This window comes from Vespa crabro, chromosome 2 (assembly GCF_910589235.1).
Source record: "Vespa crabro chromosome 2, iyVesCrab1.2, whole genome shotgun sequence".
Taxonomy (NCBI): domain Eukaryota; kingdom Metazoa; phylum Arthropoda; class Insecta; order Hymenoptera; family Vespidae; genus Vespa; species Vespa crabro.
This window is the reverse complement of record NC_060956.1, coordinates 20,314,979-20,339,472: the sequence shown is the minus strand read 5'-3', so window position 1 is coordinate 20,339,472 and position 24,494 is coordinate 20,314,979. Positions and strand designations below refer to the sequence as shown.

General features: G+C 33.3%; 1 protein-coding gene and 1 long non-coding RNA gene across 19 annotated transcripts in view; one reads left to right on the top strand and one right to left on the bottom strand.

Moving 5' to 3' along the window:
- Positions 1 to 24,494, top strand: part of LOC124433166 (tensin-like) — a 169,741-nt gene that overhangs the window by 102,840 nt on the left and 42,407 nt on the right. For 15 of the 18 annotated variants that reach the window (XM_046982865.1, XM_046982863.1, XM_046982868.1 and 12 more), the window contains one exon: positions 23,621 to 23,761. In XM_046982865.1, the coding sequence (XP_046838821.1) occupies positions 23,621 to 23,761 (141 nt within the window). Of the gene's footprint in view, positions 1 to 5,580; positions 5,762 to 5,975; positions 6,247 to 22,535; positions 22,803 to 23,620; positions 23,762 to 24,494 lie in introns of those variants that run through there. The other 3 variants (XM_046982877.1, XM_046982876.1, XM_046982875.1) reach the window with 3 other exon arrangements.
- Positions 755 to 7,110, bottom strand: LOC124433168. Its single transcript, XR_006944442.1, has 2 exons — positions 6,460 to 7,110; positions 755 to 3,419 (listed from the first exon to the last, which is right to left on the bottom strand). It is a non-coding gene; the product is annotated as an uncharacterized LOC124433168 (long non-coding RNA).

Sequence of the window (24,494 nt, the reverse complement as noted above, 5' to 3'; positions counted from 1 at the left end):
ATGAGGAAGGAAAGATGATGCTTTGTTGGATACGAGTCCACGTAGAAGACCTCAGTGAACATAGGTCATCGTCTCTCTCTCTCTCTCTCTCTCTCTCTCTCTCTCTCTCTCTTTCTTCTAATTACGTTACGCACACCACCTGAGTCGTCTTATAACGAACTACTTTGCCAAGAAGTCGGAAACTTAAGTTACCTCTATGCCGTTTGCGTAGGCCTTCTCGAGTATACGAGAAAGAGAGAAAGAGAAAGAGAGAGAGAGAGAGAGAGAGAGAGAGAGAGAGCCTCGCCTTACCGGGTCATGATTAATCCTCGGACGTTTTTGCTAGATATAGCTAGGTACCTACTTACTTGTATCGTTCCTTCCATTGCCTACAAGTTAATTAACTCACCAGGAGTTCTTCTTCCATTGAAGAGAAGAGTTAGAATAACAGGATGGATTATTATCTATCTTTTCGATAATTAACATCTCAATCGATATATATATATATATATATATATATATATATATATATATATATACATCTCGATCCATTCGTACCAATCGTTTCTCTTCACTCGAAACGAACGAATTAAATGATGCTCGATCGTTCGACGTTTAAATGATACTTTCATACATTACTATAGCAAAAGAGTTTATAATATTCTATCCTTTTCGCATCCCCCTTCACGCATCCTAACCATCTAATCCAAAAGAAACATCAAGGTGGGTACATCAATAAGCGTAAAAATAGGGATCGGAGAGAGCAGGTCTTTGTAAAAAAAAAAAAAAAAAAAAAAAAAAAAAAATTCTGCAGCTGGTCTTTCTCTTTCTCCTTGATTCCCGTTCTTGTCGTCATCGTTTGAACCTGAAGAAATTTGTACGCGTGTCCTGTGTCGTCTCTTTTTTCGTTTGTCGCTCGCCGAAATAAGAAGAGGGACTGGAAAATAGGGTTTACGTTTGTTGAAACCTCGAAAATAAGGGGAAGGGAACTCGGAAGTGGGAGATGGGAGGAGTAAAAGGGAGAGAGAACAGCAGGAACGTGCTGCTTAATGGTGCAGCTGGCTATACGATTTCTGTCTATCCTGTAAAAGAGAAAGAGAGAGAGAGAGAGAGAACGGATCTCTTTATTATTTTCTTTTTCATTCTCTTTTTTCTTTTCTTCTCTTTTTTATTTCTTTTCTTTTTTCTCTTTTTTTTTTTATTTTTTTTTTTTTTTCCATAGCTATGCACAAACGCAGGTCACCCTACTTTTTTCTCACTTCGAACGCTTACAATGGTTCCGAACAAAAGATACGTCTCTTTATATACACGATAGGCGATTCGAATCTAAAATCGATACCTTTTTTTAATTTTAAATTACCTATCGCAAAGAGCGATTTAATTTGGATTTATACGGGGGAAAGGGAATAAAAAAAAAAAAAAAAAAAGAAAAAAAATAGAAAAAGAAAAGAAAATGAATTAAGGAAAAAAGAAAAATAAATAGAAAGTGAAATAAAAGACAAAAACGGAAGAGTAGATTTGATTAATCGAATTTCGTTCGATATTTTCTCGACTGTCTCTTTCTCTCCCTCTCTCTGGCAATTTCTATTCAACGGAAAGTTTCGTTAAATCAATGCGAAAGTCTCGTATCAATTTACCAATAAAGTTCTTTGCCGGTTGAACGAACTATTATCGTTTTCCTATCGTTCGGCCTCGATATAGATCCGATCTAATTATTCAATCATTCATAGTATCAAACTTAGTATCGTTTCGTGATTTTCAAGGAAAAATAATATCACTTTGTCGTTTAATCAATGGGTATGATTTCAACGTGCAATGTTTATCTATCGTACAAAATTGTTATGCAAATCGATGATCAATTTTCTAAGCTTTCACGAAGTGATCAATATTTGGAAAGTATCTATCTCCGATCGAAACGATCCTTCTTTTCACACTCTTTAACAATTTCATCGAAAGAGTAAAAAAAAAAAAAAAAACGAAAACAAAAGCAAAAGAAAAAGTAAAAAAATAAGGAAAAAAATAAGCTCCTCCTTCCAAAACAATTTATGTGTATGTTTGTATATATGTATGTATATATGTGTATGTGTGTGTGTGTATGTGTTTATACATTGATTGTATTGGTGTAGGGAATAAGTGTATTTTGTGCTTTCACCAAGTCGAAAACAGGAGGATAAAATCGACGACACGAGTTTTCATCGTCTTAACATCTGTTAGCTCGTACGTATATATCTACATGCGCATATAAACTCTAACACAACAGTGAGATTTTATTTATGGCACGGAAGATAGGGTTGAACCAAAGTAAGGAAGATAGGAAGGAAGGTTTCCTGCGTTCAATCTTTGACGCGATTTTAAGGAGAGACGGAAAATGGAGACGGGATGGAGGAATTGAAGAGGAGGAAATAGAAGAATTCAAAGGGGGATTGTTGAAGGGCAATATGAAGGGACGATAAAATAAAATGAGAGAAGGGATAGAAAGAGAATAACCAACCGCACACGATCAACAGGATCTATATATGTAATCACTTAGTTAATGGTCACCTAGTTCTATGTATTTACATCGGGGATCGTAATTTCTCAGGAAATTTTCAGCAGACTTTTTATTAAAAAAAAAAAAACCCCCCAGTAATATCATAGAACAATCGTAAAATCGTTCGTTCGTCATATCTATTCATTTTATTTATCGTTACAATTTATGTATATATATCGCTTTACATAAGTATGTAATTATTTACGTAAAATTTTTTCTTCTCTCCTATGGGATTTCATTAATCTTGAAATTTTTTACACCATTTGAACATGATAAAACTACTCTATTGTTTCTAATTTCATTAAAGTCGATATTATTATTTTAATTTCATATTCACAATGTTTTTATGTATATAATGTGTATGTGTGTATGTGTGTACGTGTGCGCGTTCATGTGAGTTTATATTAAAATACCATTATACCGGCAGGCGTCTAATGGATACAAATGTTTACGAAAATAAGAGAAAAAAGATATGGCTTCGTAATATTAAACTCATATACGAATTTTTCATCGTATTTCTCGTGTAGCTCGTTTATCAGAATTTGGATTTTCTCGAGCCAACGGAGAATGTTGAATGAGGATAACAGACCACCACCGTAGTGGTTCATCCTTCCGTAACAAACGATTTGTCATCTCACTATCCTTTCCTCTTTTTCTCCTCACTCTCTCTCTCTCTCTCACACACACACACACACACACACACACTTCGTGTATGTGCGTACGTGTGTCTCTTATTTTTTTTTTGTTCCAACGAAAAGAGCAACAACAGTATAGAGGATCGACCTTCCGAAGCTGCGACTAAGTGCATCGAAATTTATGAACCATCCTCTTCCTCCTTCGATTTTCACCTCTGGCGAGATCTCAAACGTCCTTCCGAAGGATTAATGCCTCCTTTCTCAAGCAGGATTTTCTGTCGGACGGAAATGAAAAATGTAACAGTCTGCCTCCCTTATACCCTATAACCTTTAGCGAATTTTCTATCTATATATGTGTTTCTTTCTTTACTGATTTCACAATTTCATTTTGGCGTAACTAAAATGAAAGGACATTTAAAGTTTCCAATTTTTATGACGTTACTTTATCCCCCACCATCCTACCCCCTCCCCCTCCCTCCCTCCCTCTCTCTCTCTCTCTCTCTCTCTCTCGCTCTTTTTTTCTTTCTTTCATCTTCGACAATTTTAGAAATAAATACGCCGATATTAAAGAAAACTGATATTATCTAATATCAGAAGAAAAATTGTTTGACTATTGGAATTGAACGAATTACTTCGAATATGAAAAATTCTCGAAGATTTTAACCGATAGTATATTCCGATCTGGAGAAAAATATTCTATGATCGAGAGATCGATAACAGAGAAGTGAATTCTATCCAATAATCCTTTTACACGTCTGGCTTTTCTCGGCCAGATGTAACTTCAACGTTCCACTTTTCTTTTGCTTCCCTGAATTAATCTCTTGGCGGTGTGAACTCGACAGAAAGAGAGAGAAAGAGAGAGAGAGAGAGAGAGAGAGAGAGAGAGAGAGAGAGGAAAAAAAGAAAGTTGAAATTTTCACAAGGAAAGACACATTTTCCTGTAAAATTTTTTCTTTTCCGTTTCTTTTCCTTTTTACTCGTTTTTACATTTTTTCTTTTGTTTTGCCAAGTGATTCGAGAATTTCTTTTCAGTAAACTTATATATCGAAGCGAAATTCGTAGAAGAAGAAAAAACAGGTTTTTGGTAAATTAATGAAAGAAAGAAAGAGAGAGAGAGAGAAAGAGAGAGAGAAATAGAGGATGGATCGACGATCTCATCAGAATACGATTTAGAATCAAGGACAATGAAATGAAAGAGAAAGAAAAAAAGAAAGAAGAAAAAAAAAGAAGTAGAAGAAGAAGATCGTAAGAGAGAAGATTCAAAGATCAAGACAAATGATCCATCTCTGACGAACCGGTTCGCTTGATAAACGTGATACAGCATCTGGAATCAAATTTGTATCGATAATCGCTCGACATGTCTCCTCGAATAATAATCTAAATCTTTTCAATGCACACATACACACACACACACACACACACACACATACGTATATATATATATGCATAATATATGCATAAATATACATCAATGAAAAAATGATCACTACGAGGAATTGGAAAAAGAAATGACGTAAACATTCACAGAAAAAAGAAAGGATAATTATCGTCAAAAAGAAGAAAAGAAAATATAATTTCTTGAATGTTGTAACATTTATTTTTCTTTTTCAATTTATCGATAAATATTTTTATAATATTTATCGAATCGAATTATTCGTAATACTTATTATCATAATATCGAATCGATCTACGATAATCATAGAATTATTTCTCTAGAAGAAAATTTCTATACGATATCTCATATAATTTCTATATAATCGATAATTTCTCTATTTCCCGAAGAAGAAGAAGAAGAAGAAGAGGAAGAAAACAAAAAAGAATGGAGAAAAATGAAAATAATAAAGAAAGAACAAGGAATGAAAAAGAAATCTAAGAAAAAAGAAAAAAAGTAAAGCAAAGATAAAAGTAATGAGAAATAAAAATGAGATAAATCTCTCATTGGATAAAATTTTCACGTGAAAATTCAATGACATATATAATTCGATTTAATATAATATAATATAAAATTTTTGTGATTTGTAAAATTCTAATCGAAAATTCTTGAGATTTGTTCACGAGTGTCAACGCTTATGGATTATCCTTCGATGATTACGTCCTGTGGCATCATTGGGAATAATATTTATAATTATTAAAGAGGTAAGAAAAAAAAAAAAAGAAGAAGAAAAAAAAGGAAAAAAAAAAGGAAAGGAAAGGAAGGAAAAAGGAAGAAGGAAAGAAGAGGAAGAAAAAGAAAAAGGAAGGAAAGATGAAAGAGTAAGAATGGAATTTGCAAGGAGTCGAAGTCATAGTCATAATCATAGTCAGAGTAGGAGTAGGAGTAGGAGTAGTAGATGTGGGGGATAGAAAAGAACAGAAGGATAAGAGAGAGAAAGAGATAGAGAAAGAGAAAGAGAAAGAGAGAGAGAGAGAGAGAGAGACGGGGCAGTGCGCGTGCGCACTCGTTCTTCAGCTTTCGTAGCTGTCGCTTCGCGCTTCTGACGCGTCTGACGCTTTCAACATAACGTCGGTTACGTTACCCTGGTCAAATCGTAAGGCCCCACTATAAAAAACGCTTATCTCTTATTGATTCATAAATCATCGTTATCGATCAAGTGTAATACCCAAGTGTTTGGTGAAGGTTATTATTTCGTTCTTTTCTGCTGTTTTCCTTTTTTTTTTTTTATTTATTTATTTATTTTCTCCTTTGCTTCCTTCTTTCTCCTCTTTCCCCCTTCTTCTATCCTTTTTTTTATTTTCATTTTCTTATCCCCATCAATTTTGGAAACTAAAAAACAAAAAAAAAAAAAGGAAAAGAAGGAGGAAGAAGAAGAAGAAAAAGAAGGAGAAGGAGGAGAAAGAGAAGGTAGAAAAAGAAAAATGATGTTCGAAGGTGATGATCGAAAGGACATCGATTTCTTTAACGAAGGGATTTAATTAAAGGGAACATGTTCGTACTGAATGGATTGATTACTTTTCAACAACGGCGAACGGACGAAATTAAAAATTTCACGATAAAAAATTCGATAAAGATTTATTGATATATTTGATAATAAGATGTTGTCAACCGTTGTCCGTTGTCACGGTGATGCTGCGGTACATAGGAATTATCGACTCGTCACATTGGTAAGTCTATCCTTTTTCTTTACTGTTTAAAATTTCCCGGGGATAATACTTGAAAGCGTCTGCGCATTTTACTTGATAACTACGATTCATATACATTGAGAAAGAGAGAGAGATAGAGAGGACATTTTTAGATACCAACTAAGCAAAGAGATGATGTAAACGTGAAAGAGAATCCAACGATGTGTAAAATGAAATTCCAGAATCTTGTAATACCATTCGAATGATGATTAAAAACCATGTTGACACACGACTATGTCGTTTCAAGTAACAAAAACGTAGACAACGAGGACGAAAGCGACGACTTAGTTGAACTAAACGTTAAAGCAACGAGATTATTTATGGCCAAGCTAATGATATAGGGAGAGGAAGGGGGAGACGAGACGATGATGATTTTATCAAGAACCTTCGTCATCGACGACTATTCCATTGGAGTATTACAATCGAGTTATATTATATTATATTCTATCGCATAATGCGCGTCATCTTTCTAACTATTTTCTTTTTTTTTTTTTTTTTTTTTTTTATTGTTCTTCCTTTTATTCCTTTTTCATCTTATATAATTCGTCACTTCCTTCGTTCTTCACATAATGTTTCTATTAATGTATATGATTAATTCGAGCTATAATCGATAATCTACTCGCTAGCTTTACTCGTAGAAAGTCGAAAGATCGTAAACAAAGTTCACTGGTAACGTATCGCTATTTCTGGATTCTCTCTCTCTCTCTCTCTCTCTCTCTCTCTCTCTCTCTCTCTCTCTTTCTCTCTCTCTTCTAAAGCATACTCTTTCTCTTCACGATAACCCATTATATTCGCATTTTATCAAGTCTTTCACAACTTATCGAGGTATCATGGAACATACTTGAATTATTATCCTTTAGAAAATATGTAGATATGTATATATATATATATATATATATATAAATATATAAATAAATAAATATATGTATATATATATATTTACACACATATATATTTATATGCTATTCCTTAATTATCTTCAATTAAATATATCCTCTTTCATAAAATCTTTTCTAACATTTTATTAACGATTAAATAATGCAGAATTTTATTATAGGATTTTATATCTTCATGAAAGTGAACATACTTATTTTCATACTTCTTATCATGGTGAATAAGAAAAAAAAAAAAAAAAAATTCATATCCAATACTTTACGTGCCGAGCTTCGATTACGAGGATTTATCAACGATGCTTCATACATATATATGATGTATTATTAACACACAAACACACGCACACACACATACACACATACATTTATATTTATATTAATTTTTGAAGTTTTGAGTTAAGAAGATTATAAATGCAAAGAAAGTAATGATCTCTTAATCAACAAAATTGCGTAACCCACGAATAGCCTATCATCGTCGTCGTCTTCGTCGTCGTCGTCGTCGTCTTCGTCGTCTTCGTCGTCATCGTCGTCTGTGGTCGATATCTATTTGCAATGAGGACACATGGAAGCAAATGATCTTTCAACTATTCCCGTTGGTAACTTTATCCTCGTTCTCATTTCGTTTCATTTCATTCTTCTATATTAAAGAGACGAAATTTCCTTTAATACACATATACGATACGAGCGATTTGTAAGGAAGGTTATTTATGATAAAAAAAAAAAAAAAAAAAAAAAGGAAGAAGAAGAAATAAAGAAATAAAAATGTCGTTCAACTAATATCATAATGAAAACGTTAAACGTCATCTCAAATCACAAAACTTTCGCGATTCTTTCATCTCTTTCTTTCTTACCTTCTTTCCTTCCTTCGAGCATACTTATTTCTGTCTTTATCCATGGATAAAGTATCGAACCCGATTTCTCGACCTTCCGACGATTTACGTCACTAGTCTATTCTCGTTCACATTTGTAATTCTTCCTTCGCGGAATTTTAAAACCTCTTATCGAGCCAAAAAAAAAAAAAAAAAAAAAAAAAAAAGAAAAAAAAGAAAAAGAAAGAAAAAGAAAAAGAAAGAAACGTTCCCTAAATAATTATCACGATACGTGGGAGGAGGTAAACGAGCAATTTTTTTTTTTTGCTCTTCTTTCTTTTTTCTTTTCTCTCCGTCTAACTTTAAAAAAAAATTCTTCACGGATATCTAATGGAGATACGGAAGAAACGTGCACTGGGTGTATAATATTTATGTATATATGTATGTATATACGTAGCTATCTAATTATGAAAATTATTAAAGATCTATCTTCTAGAATAACATAAACATTAAGAAAACTCATTCCTTTAGATCTGATCGATCGATTTGAATTTGTAAATTCAAACTTACTACCGATCGATAATTTCTTTAATTACATCGTAACTATCGATTGTAAGAAATTCGCAATCGATAAGGATAAGAAAGTCATACTTACGTATTTACCAGAAGCGTTCAATTAACCATAACGACGACATTGATTGAGATCAATCTCAATCAAGATAGAGAAGGTACGATATTATGCCTCGTTACATCGTTATTAAAACCATTTTATCGAATCGGTAATTACATCTTAAAATTAACATCTCGAATTTATATCTTAAATTTTACAAAGACGATGAAAGCCTGTCTACGTATATATGTATGTATGTATATATATATATATATATATATATATATATATATATATATGTACCATTTATGTATATATATATATGTATTCAGATAGATGGATTGATAACTAGGATCGATGTATAAATCAGAAAACAAACAAAAAGAAAAGAAAATACATATATATATATATATTTATATATACATATTTATATGTATATCAAAACTACGATATAACGTTTTATTTATAGTAGACGTCTCGAATGAGATGATCGCGGTTGCATAAACTTATTCAGTCGGTACGATAAATTTTCCGCTCCTTCTTATCTCTCATTCCGAGATGATGAGAATGATTTACGAATTCTCTTCATTCTCAATTATATATAAATCATAAATGATAAATCATAAATAAAAATATAATTAATCATATAATTAATCGTATAATAAACGTACGTGTATCGTTACGTATAAATTTATCTCGATCATAATAATGAAAAAAAAAAAAAAAAAACGAATGTTATTATTCCTTAATCGAGCGGGGGAGCGGGGAAAGGGGGGAAAGTAAAAAAAGTCAGCCATTAAATAATATTTAAAAGATAAAGAAAATTGATAAAGAGAAAACAAACTAAGGAAAAGGAAAAAAGTAGCATTAATTTTTTCTTTCTTTTTTTTTGCCTTGTTTTTTATTTTTTTATTTTTTTTTTTTTTTTTGTTCTTTCCTATTAAGTCTTTGATTATTACGAGAGATTAGAAAAGAGATTTCGTTCCGGTCGGTGAAGCAGTCAGGGCAAACACATTTTATCCGGTTATTTCATGTGTGGCTATTTCACGCGGTAGGTATGGCGCGACGCGGCATAGCTAGCGCGGCACGGAAACCGCCGGAAGGGAAAGACGAGAATCAGGAAGCAGTTTCGTCTTTGGTCTTTTGCTCGGCAAAGCGTGGACGTTGGAAGGCGTCGAGTGACTCTTTCACGGAAGTAGGAGCACACGGATATCTTCTCGTCCAAGTTGCTTTTAACCGCATGTGTAGCCGCACAAAACACGTTAACACCACTTTCGTACCTTCGTCCTGATTCATACTTTTTCATTCGTACAAATTAATTTTCTCTTAAGCGAAAGAAATCTTATTAAGCCTACAACGACGACGACGACGACGACGACGTAAGAAAAGAAAAGAAAAGAAGAAAAAAAAAAAGAATAAGAATAAGGAAAAAAAAAAGGGAAGGAAAAGTATGTAAATTGATGCGCCTAATTAGAAACCGTTTCTGTTTTACTTATTGTCAGATGAAAGTAACATTATTTTCAAGATCCAATCAAATGACAGAAATAATACAATCATTAAATCGTATAATGATTATTTACAACGAAATTAGAAACTTTCTGAATCATTAGTAATTCATTTCTTTCTGTCCCTCTCTCTCTCTCTCTCTCTCTCTCTATATATATATATATATATATATATATATATATATATATTCGCTGTCGGCACATTAATCTCGGACATTAATCATTCTTACTATCTAATTTAGAAAGTATCACTGATATCTTCCATTAGGGTTGATCAATTCGCAAAACGAATTAGTAGATCAGGTAATCCGTAACTTTATGTTACGTCTTTTCGAGATTTACTTTTGAGTTAAATAATGAGTAATCCATATATTCCTAGTAAGCTTTATATAACTCTTGTTAAGTATCTTTATGTCTCCTCGACGGTTGCGGACGATTTCTAACTTGGAAATATACCACGGACGATTAGAAATCCGGATTAGATTGCGTGAAGTAGTGGGCATCTGGTCTGCTCGTCTAGCAGACTGTTGTCTCTTCTTCTTCCTCTACTTCAACGTTCATATTTTCTCTCTCTCTCTTTCTCTCTCTCTCTCTCTCTCTCTCTCTCTCTCTCTCTCTCTCTCTTTCTTTCTCTCTCTGTTTTTCTCGTGCAGTGATGCAGACTATTATAGGATAGAAGTTAAACTCTAATAGGGATCATGAAAATAACTTATCAGGGATAACTCGTATCTCCCGCCCGTCTCCGCTTCCACCCTCCCATCCCACTGATATAAAGTTCAGGCTGATATGTAGAAAAATAAATTTTTTATTTTACTTTATTTTATTTTATTTTATTTTATTTTATTTTATTTTATTTCACATTATTTTACATCCTATATTTTATTTCCTTCTAATCAAAAAGCGTTAACATTAATGTCCATCGAGAACATGAGTAAAATACAGTCATGACCAATGTCCGAGGGATTCCGTGGTGCAAGTGCACTGCACCAAAGTGATTTAAGTTTCCGTTCGAACACGTGAAATAACAGGCAACGAGCACGAGCTCTAAAAGGAAGAAAGAAAATAGGAAGAAGAAGAAGAAGAAGAAGAAGAAGAAGAAGAAGGGTCTCTTACTCTTGAAGAAATATCGGAATAGGTATAGGTACCGTGACCTAAACGTTTATGGGTTCGAGTTCAAAGAACGTTACTTTCCAGAGCGGAAATATTTCGATGGTATGATTTACGAGAACGAAAAACGAACGGATGAAGATGATTTAAAACGGTTTCGTCAAAAAAGGAAGAGAGACAGAGAGAGAGAGAGAGAGAGAGAGAGAGGGGGAGATGCGATTTTTTTCTCGATCTTTTGCTAGGAACTTTGCGATATATCGACGTTACTTTCGAGCTATCGTTAACCCGTAACGATAGAGAAAGAGAGAAAGAGAGAGAGAGAGAGAGAGAGAGAGAGAGAGGAGGGACAACAACGACGAGTAATAGTAGCAGAAAGTGCGATAGAGCTCTCTGAAAAACGTGACATTGATTTATTCGTCTTTATTCGTTACACAACAAAGGAAAGACAGATGATTTTCTCTCTTTCTCTCTATCTATCTCACGCACACATAGATACGTACACTCTCACGAACACACCACATAAACATATATAGACGTGAAATAGATGAAAATAGTCTCTTGTGAAAAGTGAACGATAACGATTCGCCAGACGTCAATCAAGTATAAAGTAACATTTTCTCTTCCATCGCGTGTCTGTCGCAAGCCTTTCATTCACAATTCTTGACATACGATAGGAAGTATAAATAGATTTCGAAACTAATATCGGGTGATAGTCGAAACATGTTCGATACTCCGGGGAGTATTAATAAAAAAAAAAAGAAAAAAAAAAAAAAAGGTGTATTAAAAGTGTATTTAAAAGGGTTCTCGATCGATTCGATCGATCGATCTACTTTTTTTTTTTATTTTTAAATGTATTTTCAATCGATCAATCGATCTAAAACACCTTTTAATTGAATCTATGGCATAGATTAGATTTGTTTATTCCTTTTATTTTTCTTCTTTTTTCTTTTTTTTCTCTCCCACCCCTCCGTCTACGACAACTTTTTCACTTCGATTTTGATTTGTCACGTTCAATGGTCATTTCAAAATTTTATCGATAAAATTTGTTTCGACTATCTCCGATACAAATTAATTTCTACGTTTATCCGATAGAAAGGAAGAAAAAAAAAAAAAAAAAAAAAAAAAAAAAAGAAAAAGGATAAAAATATTTATCCATTCGGTGAGTAGTACCGATTTAAATGGTTAACAAGCGGAACGATGAATTATTTCGACGTTTCTTTTACGTCGGCCTTGAATTGCAACGGGCATCTCTTAAATCGACCCAGAAGGGCCATAGGGTTTCCCTTTCTCTTTCCCTCTCTTCCTCTCTCTCTCTCTCTCTCTCTCTTTCTCTCTCTCTCTCTCTCTCTCTCTCTTCACTCTCGCTCTCAATCTCGTGGTGTATATAAAGAGAAATGTTTATTTACGCCCGAGTTCGTGCGCTCGATTTGGATCGTCGTTCTTGTCGCGCGTTGCTTCGAGACACTAATTGACGCTCCGACACGAGAGAGAGAGAGAGAGAGAGAGAGAGAGAAAGAGTGAACTTCGTTCGGACGCGTCGGCTTACGATTTGCCGCCATTTGTTCTCCGAAGTGAACGTAAACGGGACCTAAAGAGTCTCATTGTCAATTACCCCTATGTAAGAGAGACGACGAATCGCGTAAGATGCCCGGCACGTTTCTTCGGTCTAAGGGGAGAGAAAAAAAAAAAAAGAAAAAAGAAAAAGAATATTTTTCTACCTTTTTACCCATTCCAATCCGATTTGTATTCCTTGGAAGTTTGATTATTGTTTTGGTTGTTTTCTATGAAGAAAAAAAAAATGAAAACTAAGGAAAGAAAACGATAAGAAGAAAAGAAAAAGATAAGAAAGGAAATTGAATTTGTGAAAATCAAAAAAAAAAAAAAAATAGAATAATAATATCGATACTTGTCATATTCTAACAATTTGGATTTATTTAAATTCATATAAAAGTCGAAATTCATATAACGATTCTTATAATTATAATAAAACAATAATATATAAATTGTATTATTTAAATGTGATTTGATTTTGTCGCTTGTAAATTTTTTATTCTTTCATCATATACCAATATCTTTTATATCGATTTTAAATATAATTTATATCTCGTATATCATAAACGTCTAATATTATAATTAACATCATTAATGTCTATGATTAATACAATTAACATATTTATATTTAGTAATAAAGAAAGAAGATATAATAATAATAATAATAATAATAATAATAATAATAATAATAATAATAATAATAATAATAATTTATACTTAAATATACAATATAATTATACCAGTATAACAAGTATAAGAAACATATTATCTATAACTATACTTTTATTGATATATCTAATTTTTATATAGACACGAAAGAGAAAAAGAAAAAAAAAATTGGCATTCGAAAAGATATTTATCCAATAGATATTTATCTAAAAGAGAAAGAAAGAAAGATTAAAAGAGAGAGACAGAGAGAGAGAGAGAGAGAGAGAGAGAGAGGGAGAGAAGAAATGAAAAGAAAAAAAAGATCATGTTGGCCCAATAACAAACATAGATATTAGAAATGCATGAGATAACGTTCGTCAAGGATGCGAACGATTTTATCCAGTTTCAAGAAGACGGTTCGTAAATTGTCAGGAAGGTATTCGACGTTAACGCGGACAAGCCGGCTCTTCTGGAACGTGAACGAAATACGTGAATCGAGCTCGTAAACGGCTCGTGATCTAACTTTCACGTCCATCTGGACAACATTTTCACAAGGTGAAAGGTGAATCCTTGGAAGCTTCGAAAAGTAATCTATTCTGTCGTCGTCTTTTCTTATTTTCTCTTTTTTTTTCTCTCCTTCTTCTTTTGGATAAAATAAGAGTGGAAGAGAGAGAGAGAGAGAGAGAGAGAGAGAGAGAGAGAGAGAGAGGAAGAATAGAGAATGAAATAGAAAGAGCAAGAAATAGAGAATGAAATAGAGAAAATGTAGCGATTGGCTAACCGAAAGAAGTTAGACTTCTGGCAATCCTCCAAAAAACGGAATCGAAACTGCCATAGAAAACGAAGGAAATTTTTCTTAGTTACCAAACTGTCTCTCTCTCTCTCTCTCTCTCTCTCTCTCTCTTATCCAATCAAACATTCTATCCGCAGTCTTCTCATAGGAATTCGCCAAAGTATTTTTCGCTTGTTTTTTTTCTTTCTCTCTTCTTCCTTTTTACATTATACATTTTCCTTTGATCTTGGTTCCTCTTTCATCGGTTAAGACTTTCGTTTAACGTGAATTTCTTCGAGTTGCATCGGTGGTAAAGTCTAAGGACGAAAATATACTAAGTCATCGTAAATAAGAAAACGAGGAATAGAGATAGATTGATAGATATATATATATATATATATATATATATATATATATATATATAGAGAGAGAGAGAGAGAGAGAGATAGAGAGAGTGAATGAGAGTGAGAAAGACGATCCAAGGGAATTAATTTATCGTGCCGATCGTCGTCGTCGTTGTCGTCGTCGTGACGATGACGTTTGCAAATGTCTCTGAAGAGGGAGTCGAATGAGTATGGACGAGAAAGAACGCCTGGATAGTCGGTGAACATGAAAGGATTAAAGCGGCGAGCAACGCATCGAAAGGGTCTTAAGGTCACCGATAAAGGCGAGCTCGAGATAAGCTTACATCCTCCTTTCCTCGGCAGTCTTTACGATCGCTATCGCGATTTACGTCGTATTTATGGCGCATACTCATCGAAGAAGAGACTATGAGGAATGAACGAAACTCGAAACTAAAACTAGGAAGGAAGGAAGAACCGAGAGAAATAAGGAAATAAGGATCAATGAAAATTGAATGAAGAGAAACGAATTATCATTCTTTTCCTTTCTTTTCTTTTTCTTTTTTTTTTCTTTTTTCCTTTTTTTCTTCCTTCTTCTTCTTCTTCTTCTTCTTTCCTTTTCTCATTCACGTCGCGTATTGTTTCGATATTTATATCGATGAAAAACAAACACACGAGTAATCGAGAATGTTTATAACTTCCTCTGATATCGTACACGCTTATCCATAATATATGTATGCGTATGTAATGATAGAAAGAAAATGAGATGTGAAAAGTCGATTGTAGATATAATAGAAGATGAAAACAGAACGATATTCAAAGGAAAGTTGATAAGAAGGAATGTAGGAAGGAAGAAAGTAGGAAATAAGGAAACACGGATCGATGAAAATTTGAAGAGAACTCGAACTACCATTTTTATCCTTTCTTTTTTTTTTTTCTTTCTTTCTTTTTGTATTTTTTTTTTTCTCTCTCTCTCTTTTTCTACTCTTTTCTTTTCTCATTTCATCGCGTACTCTTTTTTATCCATTATAACGATAAAAAGCAAACACGAGTAATCGAAGAATGGTTACAACTTCCTGTTGATATCGTAAACGTTTATCTACAATAAACGTTTATCTATTATACGGTAAGAATAGAAGAAGATGAGATGTAAAAAGTCGATAATAAATATAATAAAAGAGAAGGACGAGAGATCGAAGGTAAAATAAGGGATCGATGACAATTCGAAGAAGAAGAAGCAAAAAAATAAAAAATAAAAAAAGAAGAACCGCGAACTATTATTTCTCCTTCGTTTTCTTTTCTTTTTTCTTTTTCTCTTTTTCCTTTTTTTTTTTTTTCGTTTCGTCGCGTGCTGTTCGAGTATTTATATTCGATGAAAAACAAAACGAGTTGTAATCGAGAATCGTTACAACTTCCTGTGATATCATACACGCTTATCTATAATACATGTATATATGATACATATATACATATATACATTTGTATGTATTTATATATGTATATATATATATATATATATATATATATATATATATATATATATGTATTAATAAGAAAACAAAAAGATGAGATGTAAAAAGTCGATAGTAAATATAATAGAAGAGTAGGACGTCTAAACGTTATTTGCACGTTCTAGCAAAAACCTCGACTCTCTTATGTAATACCACGGCCATTAAGTCGGCAACGTGTACTCGCTTATACGCGTGCTCTTACTATTACTCGCAACAAACCTTTCCTGTTTACCAACGTCACGGCCTTGACTCGTGTGACCAATGTTACCAAGCTATAAATGTATATATGTATGTATATTATATACCATATAGTTTCGCATTTTATTCTACGATTTTCTTCGATCATCGTGAAAAAGAAAAATCGGCCAAAATTTGTCTTCATTTTTCTTTCTTTTTTTTCCTCTTCTTTTTTCCTCTTCTTTACGAATTATTTTCAGAAAAAAAAAAAAAAAGAAAAAACGAAAAAAAACAACCAAACCTTAGCATATCACTCAGTATCGTTCTAAACGAATTTTACGAATTTATTGATAATATTCCTTGTAATATTTTAATAAAGATCAATAATTAATGAAGATCAATAGGAGTTCTATTTATCGAGTACGACGATTAAAAGAGCTTTGAATGAACGATAATCGATGTAATCGATTATTTTGATATAGATAATTTATACTTGTATGAAACTTCTATAAATACTTGAATAATTATATTCGTTGTAATTACGAAAGAAAAAAAAAAAAATAATAATAATAATAATAATAATAATAATAAGAAATAAAAGAATTTTAATATTTGCATTTTGAAAATGTTAAAATATTCCTGAAGATAATGATCATGCGTTTAGTCGTAGTCGATTCCAAAGGTCGCACGTCACGATCGACTCGATCGCATATCTATTCTTCAACAGCTGTGTGCTCCCTTTGATCTCCAACGTGATTCTCGAACGTAATGTACCTACTTCTATTTATCTATGTCTCTCTTTCTCTTTCTCTCTCTGTCTCTCTCTCTCTCTCTCTCTCTCTTGGGGCATAAGTCAATTAAGTCAGGATTAGTCGATCGAACGCATTCTCTCTACCCTCGAACAACCTATCTTATAACATTTCTATACTTTGCCTATGCTTGTCACGTCGATTGTAGACATTCCGTATCGTAACTTTCCTTATATGGAACCAGTATTGTAATCCTCTTAAACTTAAGCTCGTATTTACCATCATTACGTATCGATAAGCAACGCTACCGTCCTTTTTCTTCTTCTTCTTCTTTTTCTTCTTTTTCTTCATCTTCATTTTCATCTTCATCTTCATCTTCATCTTCATCTTCATCTTCATCTTCATCTTCATCTTCATCTTCATCTTCATCATCCACTTTATCCTCTTGTTATATTTTTCATCATCTTTTATTTCTTCTCCTTTCTTCTCTTCTCTTCTCTTTTCTTTTCTTTTCTTTTTCTTTTTTCTTTTTATTTACGATAATCATTTTGACGAATTCGAAATCCTCGAAGTTCTCTTTATACCCTCGTACGCATTAACGTCGTCGTCGTCGTAATTTTACAGAGAAAATTTATGTCCAAACCAAACCTACGACCTGAAGATTCTACCTAATCGACGTTAATAGGAATGGATCGCCAGAGAGAAAGAGAGAGAGAGAGAAAGAGAAAAAGAAAGAAAGAAAGAGATAGAAAGAAAGATAGAGGAGAAACGAGCGGCGTCGATAAAATCAGGATTTTAATGAAGTCAAGCTTACGTAATTCGAAGAAAGGTTATACGCATCGTAAATCATTTATATCTATGGTCTACACCTTCGAACGTTTTTCTTTAAAGTTATTTCTTCTATCTTTATTTTTCTTTTTTTTCTTTTTTTGTTTTCTTTCGTTTTCTTCTTTAATTTTCATAAAATGGGAAACAAGATTTTCATTACTTGGAGTTTTAGAAAACAAGCAGAAAGAGAGAGAAACAAGCGGATGGAAATGGTAAAAGGAAAAAAGAAAAAAAAAAGAAGAGAAAAAAACAGAAAAAAGAAAAAAGAAAATCCAAAAGTACGAAGGTAAATAGGAACGTAATAAAACTGTGAACGATAGTTCATACATTCATTGGAAAACTATTTTTGGCTTTCTCACGATTTGCAAGGGGTGCATGAATTGCCTTTTAAGAAGATCCTCGAACTCTTCAAGGGGGTGTATTACCATACAAAGTGTACTTTTAAAAAGACAAAGTATCTAGAAAAAAAAAGAAAAGAGAGAGAGAGAGAGAGAGAGAGAGAGAGAGAAACAGAGAAAAATTATGATCTCGGTTAAAAGCATTGCCGGGAGAGTGAGAGAAAAAAAGGAAAGAATCACGATTTGAAAATCCCAAGAGAAAATCTTTAAGGTTTATTTTATATTTTTCATACAGCGATATACATTTCTTTTTCTTTTTCTTTTTCTTTTCTTCTTTTTTTTTTTTTTTTTTTTCAACGGTTAGTAAGTAAATACTTATAAGCGTATATATATAATACATGAACTAACAGTAGTAACAGATATCTTTCTGTAATAATATTACTCTTATAGAGATAAACTGCGAGTATCTGAGAAAAGGAAAGAGAGAGAGAGATAGAGAGAAAAAGAGTACTCTTTCGAGAAAACCTATGATCTCGTTTAAAACGAAATTTCTCGTCGAAGGGAAAAAAAAGAAAAAAGAAAAAAGAATTTTTTTCGTGATTCGAAGAAAAAAAATATCTTTTTTTTTTTTCTTTCTTTTTTTTTTATAATTATCTTTCATCACAACGATATCTCTTTTTACCTACGATTGTTAGATAAATACTTATAATTATGTATATTATATATGAGAATTAATTGCGCAAGTTAGCAAAGGTAATAAATACTTAGGCAAAAAGGCACGAAGTATTTAGAAAAATCGTTTGATTGAATGGAACGATATTGTCGACGAGAGATTGTGATCTAGTTTGAAACAAAAAAAAAGAAAAAAAGAACAAGAAAAAAAAGAAAGAAAGAAAGAAAAAGAAAAGAAAATTTATCGTCGAAAGAAAAAAGAGAAAGTAAAGGGTGAGAAAAAAAGATAAAAATACTAGCAACTTAAAAATTCTTTAAATCGAAAATCGTTAAGGTACTTGTCTTTTTTCACACTGGCTATACATCTTTCTTGAACGGTTGTATAGATAAACATTTAAGTGAGTATATATATATATATATATATATATATATATATATATATATATATGTAGATTATATACAAGAGTTAACAGTACAAGTGAGGTGAGGGGAGAGGAGGAGAAGGAGGAGAGGGAGTGGAGAGGGAGGGGGGTGAAACTCAGTAATAATTTACAATCTAACTCGAAATCTCTCGATATCGTCGCAATAATAATTCTCCAACGACGTGGAATTTACCAATCGGAAATTCATGAAAGTAAATAACCTAAGACATCTCGAGAGATTTTCTAAGATATTTTCCACGTTTGTACGGTTCAAACAGTTCTTTCGTTTTCTCTTTCTTTTTGTTTTTTTGTTTTTTTCTTTTTTTTCTTTTTTCTTTGTTTCCCTTTTTTTCCTTCGTAATCTCGAAAACGCCAAACAAATCTGAAATTTTTAATCTTAAATCTGTAATCTCAAATCTGAAAATTATTTATAATTCTCGTGAATCTGGCGATATATAACTATGTTATATACCGTGCCAAGGACATTCATGTATCCACTGCTCGTCAGTTCTCTTCATCCATTTTGTTAGCGGTTTCTAAACGAAGTTAGAAGGACGAATCACCGTTCTTAGCGGTAAGATATCTATATACCTATCTACGTATATACATACATATATATATATATATATATATATATATATATATATATACGCTGAAGTGATTTACCTTCTCGTAAAATTCCACTCTGTCCTTGTTATTTTCGCATCCGCGCTTCTACCACTGCCATTAACTTTATATCTTCTTCCGTAACGGTTCAAATATTTTTCTTTTCTCTCCCTTTCTCTCTCTCTCTCTCTCTTTCTTCTCTTTCTCTCTCTCTCTCTCTCTCTCTCTCTTTCTTCTCTTTCTCTCTCATTCTTTACTCTAAGTGATATAAATCCAATCGAAAGTTGGAAACGAAGGTAAAAGATATAAAAAAACAAAAAAGAGAAAAAAGAGAAAGGAAAAAAATAATGAAACGTATCTCGTTTTCCGTTCTATAAATCTTATTACAAAAGGAAGAATAATAATTCCAACAAGATAGTATTTCTCTAACGAACGGGGCTTCCAAGTTTCTATCTCTCTTTTTAATTATTCTATATACTTGCGTAAATACATTGAAAAAGTATGAGAGAAAAAAGAAACAGAGAGAGAGAGAGAGAGAGAGAAATATTTCGTAGAGAAAAAAGAAAAAGGAAAGAGAAAAAAAAAGGAAAAAGGATGCCGAAAGAAAAAAGAAACACGAACAAAGAAAAAACCTTTTTATTACGATAAACAAAGTTCATCAAACGTGTTATGTTGTTATCAAGTTACTCCAAACCCCTTCCTTTCTATCCCAAATGAATTAATGGCAATGACGACGGGTGAAATGGCGGAAGAAAAGAAAAGAAAAAAAAAAAGAAGAAAAAAAAAAGAGAGAAAAAAGAAAAAGAAATGAGAAAAAAATAATGGCGGGCGTGCTCGAGACATGCGAAACCTTGCCCTAATTACAGGGAAAGGGAGTGGCAGAAAGGAGGAGTGTAGAAAGGAATCGAAGATATATAGAGTTCCCTTCCTCATACTTCCTTCCTTCCTTCCTCGTCCTTCCGGATACAAACAGCCCGGGATTCCCTTGCTTGGAGAGGCACTGCGTAGAAGGGGTGAAGAGGGAAAATAGGGGAAAGGGGAGGACAACGACGAACATAGGCCGGAACGTTCTTCACCCTTTCATGTACACGAGCACATAGGAACGTACACAGGTGTCCTTACGAGTCCGTAGATTTCCTGCAAACTACTCTCTCTCTCTCTATATATATATATTTGTCTCTCTCTCTCTCTCTCTCTCTCTCACACTCTCTCTCTCTCTCTTTCTGTGAACGGAGTTTGAGTATACCAGGCGCAGGACCAAGCCTGCGTGTAACTTCGCACGCTCGACACGGTCTCCATGGTAACCAGAGCGTTGGCTAGCTCTCTCTCTCTCTCTCTCTCTCTCTCTCTTTTTATGCCGTCCTTGCATCCCTTACGAGAAAGAAAGAGAGAGAGAGAGAGAGAGAGAGAGAGAGAGAGAGGGATCCCCTTCTCTCTCTCCCAGCTGACGCCACCACCACGTCGAGCCTCTCTCTTCCCCCTCGATCTCCCATTTACAACGCTCCCTCCGCGCCCCTTTTCGAGCTTTACTCGAGTCGAGCAGAGTGCAGGATTTCATCCCTCTATCCGGCAGCCGCAGCATCGGGGCGGCTCCCGTGTGGCGCAGACGTTCTTTCCGGTTGACCCAGGTCGCGCTACGATCTCAAAGTATTATTCTTCGTCCTTATCGAAGAATTATAAGGGAGGGAAAAAAGAAAAAAAGGAAAAGCACTTTTATTCGTTTATATAATATAATAATTCTTATAATAATTGTACGAACGATCGATGAAAAAGAAAGTCTTTGTCGATGAATCGAGATAAGTTTGTTCCAAATACGTAATTGTTATTGTCGTTTTATGTTCGTTGTCAAGGGTATAACGAGTGTAAATGTTTAGAGCAATTCGCTGTTGACCTTGAAATTTGAAAGAGATCCCTCAAGTAACATATTTGATGTGAAAGAGAGTGAAAGAGAGAGAGAAAGAGAGAGAGAGGGAGAGAGACAGAGAGAGAGAGAGAGAGAGAGAGAGAAAGGATGATCACGTGATCACTGGATCCATCGTTTCTTCTTCTTTTTTTTTTCTTTTTTTTTCTCTAAATAAAAAGTGATTTCCTTCAACGAGACACCCGTAAGAAGCTTTATGAAGATTGCTAATAGTTCATCTCGTTGGACGCCTGTACAATGTCGACCAGACAGATGCGGCTGACAGTACGTAATAGTCTTGGAAGGAAGACGACGATTTTTCATGTATCAACTGTCGACGAAAGAAAAAGAAGACGTGAAATAAGACGTGAGATAGAAGAAGGTGAAGTGATAAAAGGTTTAACGAGGTCGAAGAAGAAAAGGCGGTGGCCGTATTCAATTGTATGGGACAACGTGCGAGAGACACGTGCCTTGTATACTCCCGTATACATAAACTAGCAGAGATCTATAGATTTCTATATTACCGACAACACTCCATTGTAAGATCGTTCGATATATAAACGTAGATCTTCGAACGTGTTTCGTGATTATTATTTTCTCTTTCTCTCTATCTATTCATCTTTCTTTCTTTCTCTCTCTCTCTCTCTCTCTCTCTCTCTATCTCTGTCTCTGTCTCTGTCTCTGTCTCTCTCTCTCTCTATGCTCATGGTTCCTGTCTTCTTGAAACATGTCGTTCCTATGGCATCCCTCAGGGTTTAAAAATGGGATAAATAAGAGAAAAAAAAAAAAAAAAGAAGAAGCAAATATTTTTCGAAAAACAAAAACGACTCGCTTGAAAGTGCCGACATTAAGTATCGCACCTGATAAATATAATAGATAATACATTATCCGAGGATCGATGAAAATGAGCTCTAATGGTGGTAGCTCGCTATCGCGAGCTTGGTTACGTGCTAATTGTTGCCGTTGCGGTGATACACGACAGGATAAAATGAATAATAATCTTAAAGATGAGACACCATTGAGAGAAGAAACCGAGACGCTTTTGCATCGTATAGCGTTCACCGTTTGGCACACGGCCCTGCACATCGAAAGAGGAGAGGTGTGTCATTTTCTCTTCCTCTTTCTTTCATCCTTTTCTTCTTCTTCTTCTTCTTTTTCTTCCTTTCTTCCTCCTTTCTTTTTCTTTTCTTTCTTTTTATTCGACAATACTCCGTTCCAAAGAGGGATAAAAAAAAAACCTGGTCATATGCCAAAAGTCAGTAAAAAACTCTTTCGTCGTTTCGTTTATTAATTATCTCGACTATTTCTCGATTTCGTTTTCCTTTTCGAAATGTCGAAGGTCGAGATATTCAATGTTATTGGCAAAATGTAAAAGAGAAAAAAGAAAAAAAAGAAGGAAGAGATGTGCGATCGTTCGAAAAAAAAAAAAAAAAAAGAAATAGTAAGAATTCGATTTCAACGAAGGAAAGAACGAAGGCGTATATTAAATTTAATAATAACGTTAAATGCAAAATACTTCGATATTAATTTACAAAAGTCCATATAATTTAGTACGAATTGGTTTCGTACTCGGACTTGGATTAAAGTCCAAACGACGACGACGACGACGACGGCGACGACATTTATTTAAGACTGTCAAACAAAATTTTATCGAACAATACACTTTCATTTCTTTAATTAATCATCATACATCCTGTTTGTCGTCATCATTCCAGTTTTTTTTTTCTTTTTCCTTTTTTTTTTCCTTTTCTTTTTTATCTTCGAAAGAGAAACGAAGTGAAATAAAAATAAACGTTTACGTACTTGATTGAAATGTCTAAAGGACCTTTTATTTATTTATTTATTTATTTATTTATTTATTTTTTTATTCTTTTATTTAGTTATTTATTTTTATTATTTTTCTTTTCACTGTTCCAGCACAATGGGGGTTACGAATCGCAAACGAAGAACGTTAACACGATCACGAGAAACAAACAACAACAGCAATTACTTATGCACCAACAGCAACAACAACAACAACAACAACAACAACAACATCAGTTATTACATCAAGAACAGGTGAGCTTTCTCTTATACATGTATATATATATATATATCTCTAATCTCGATTCCACTATATAATAATTTTGAATTTAAACGGGCCCATTATTTATCATTCATTCGTAAATAATCTTAGTAGCGGAATGATTATTCCTCGCCATTATTTATCTTTCGAACGAGGCCTTTCGAATCTTTAGACGTACTATTAAACGTGCTCGTTGCTAAACTCTTATTACCTTTTAATCCTATCGAATACGACGATACGTTTAAATCGAGCCTATCGTTATATATATATATATATATATATATATATATATATATATATCGTTATATATATATATATGTATATAAGAAGATGAAAATATTAAAACTAGAATAATTATCTTTCGGTTATCCTTATTTAACCGTTTCCGCGCTATCATTTTCATAATATGCAATTTACCTTTTTTATTCTTCAATTTCTTTTTCTTTTTCTCGTAGTGATATCAACGTATAATTTTCAACGTTGTTAATTCATATTCTGTATTATTAAAATTTCTTCATACTGTTATCTTCGTCTCATTAAGTTTCTTGAAAATATTTATGTATCGAATAGAACCCAAAGAGAGAAAGAGAGAAAGAGAGATAGAGAGAGAAGAATCTTTCTCATGTAAAAAGTTAACTTAGAAGAGAAGGTTTATAGTCTTCGATAAGAATTCGCGATTTGTCCTGTTTCTTAAGTACCTTACTAAATATTCAATATTGAAACAAA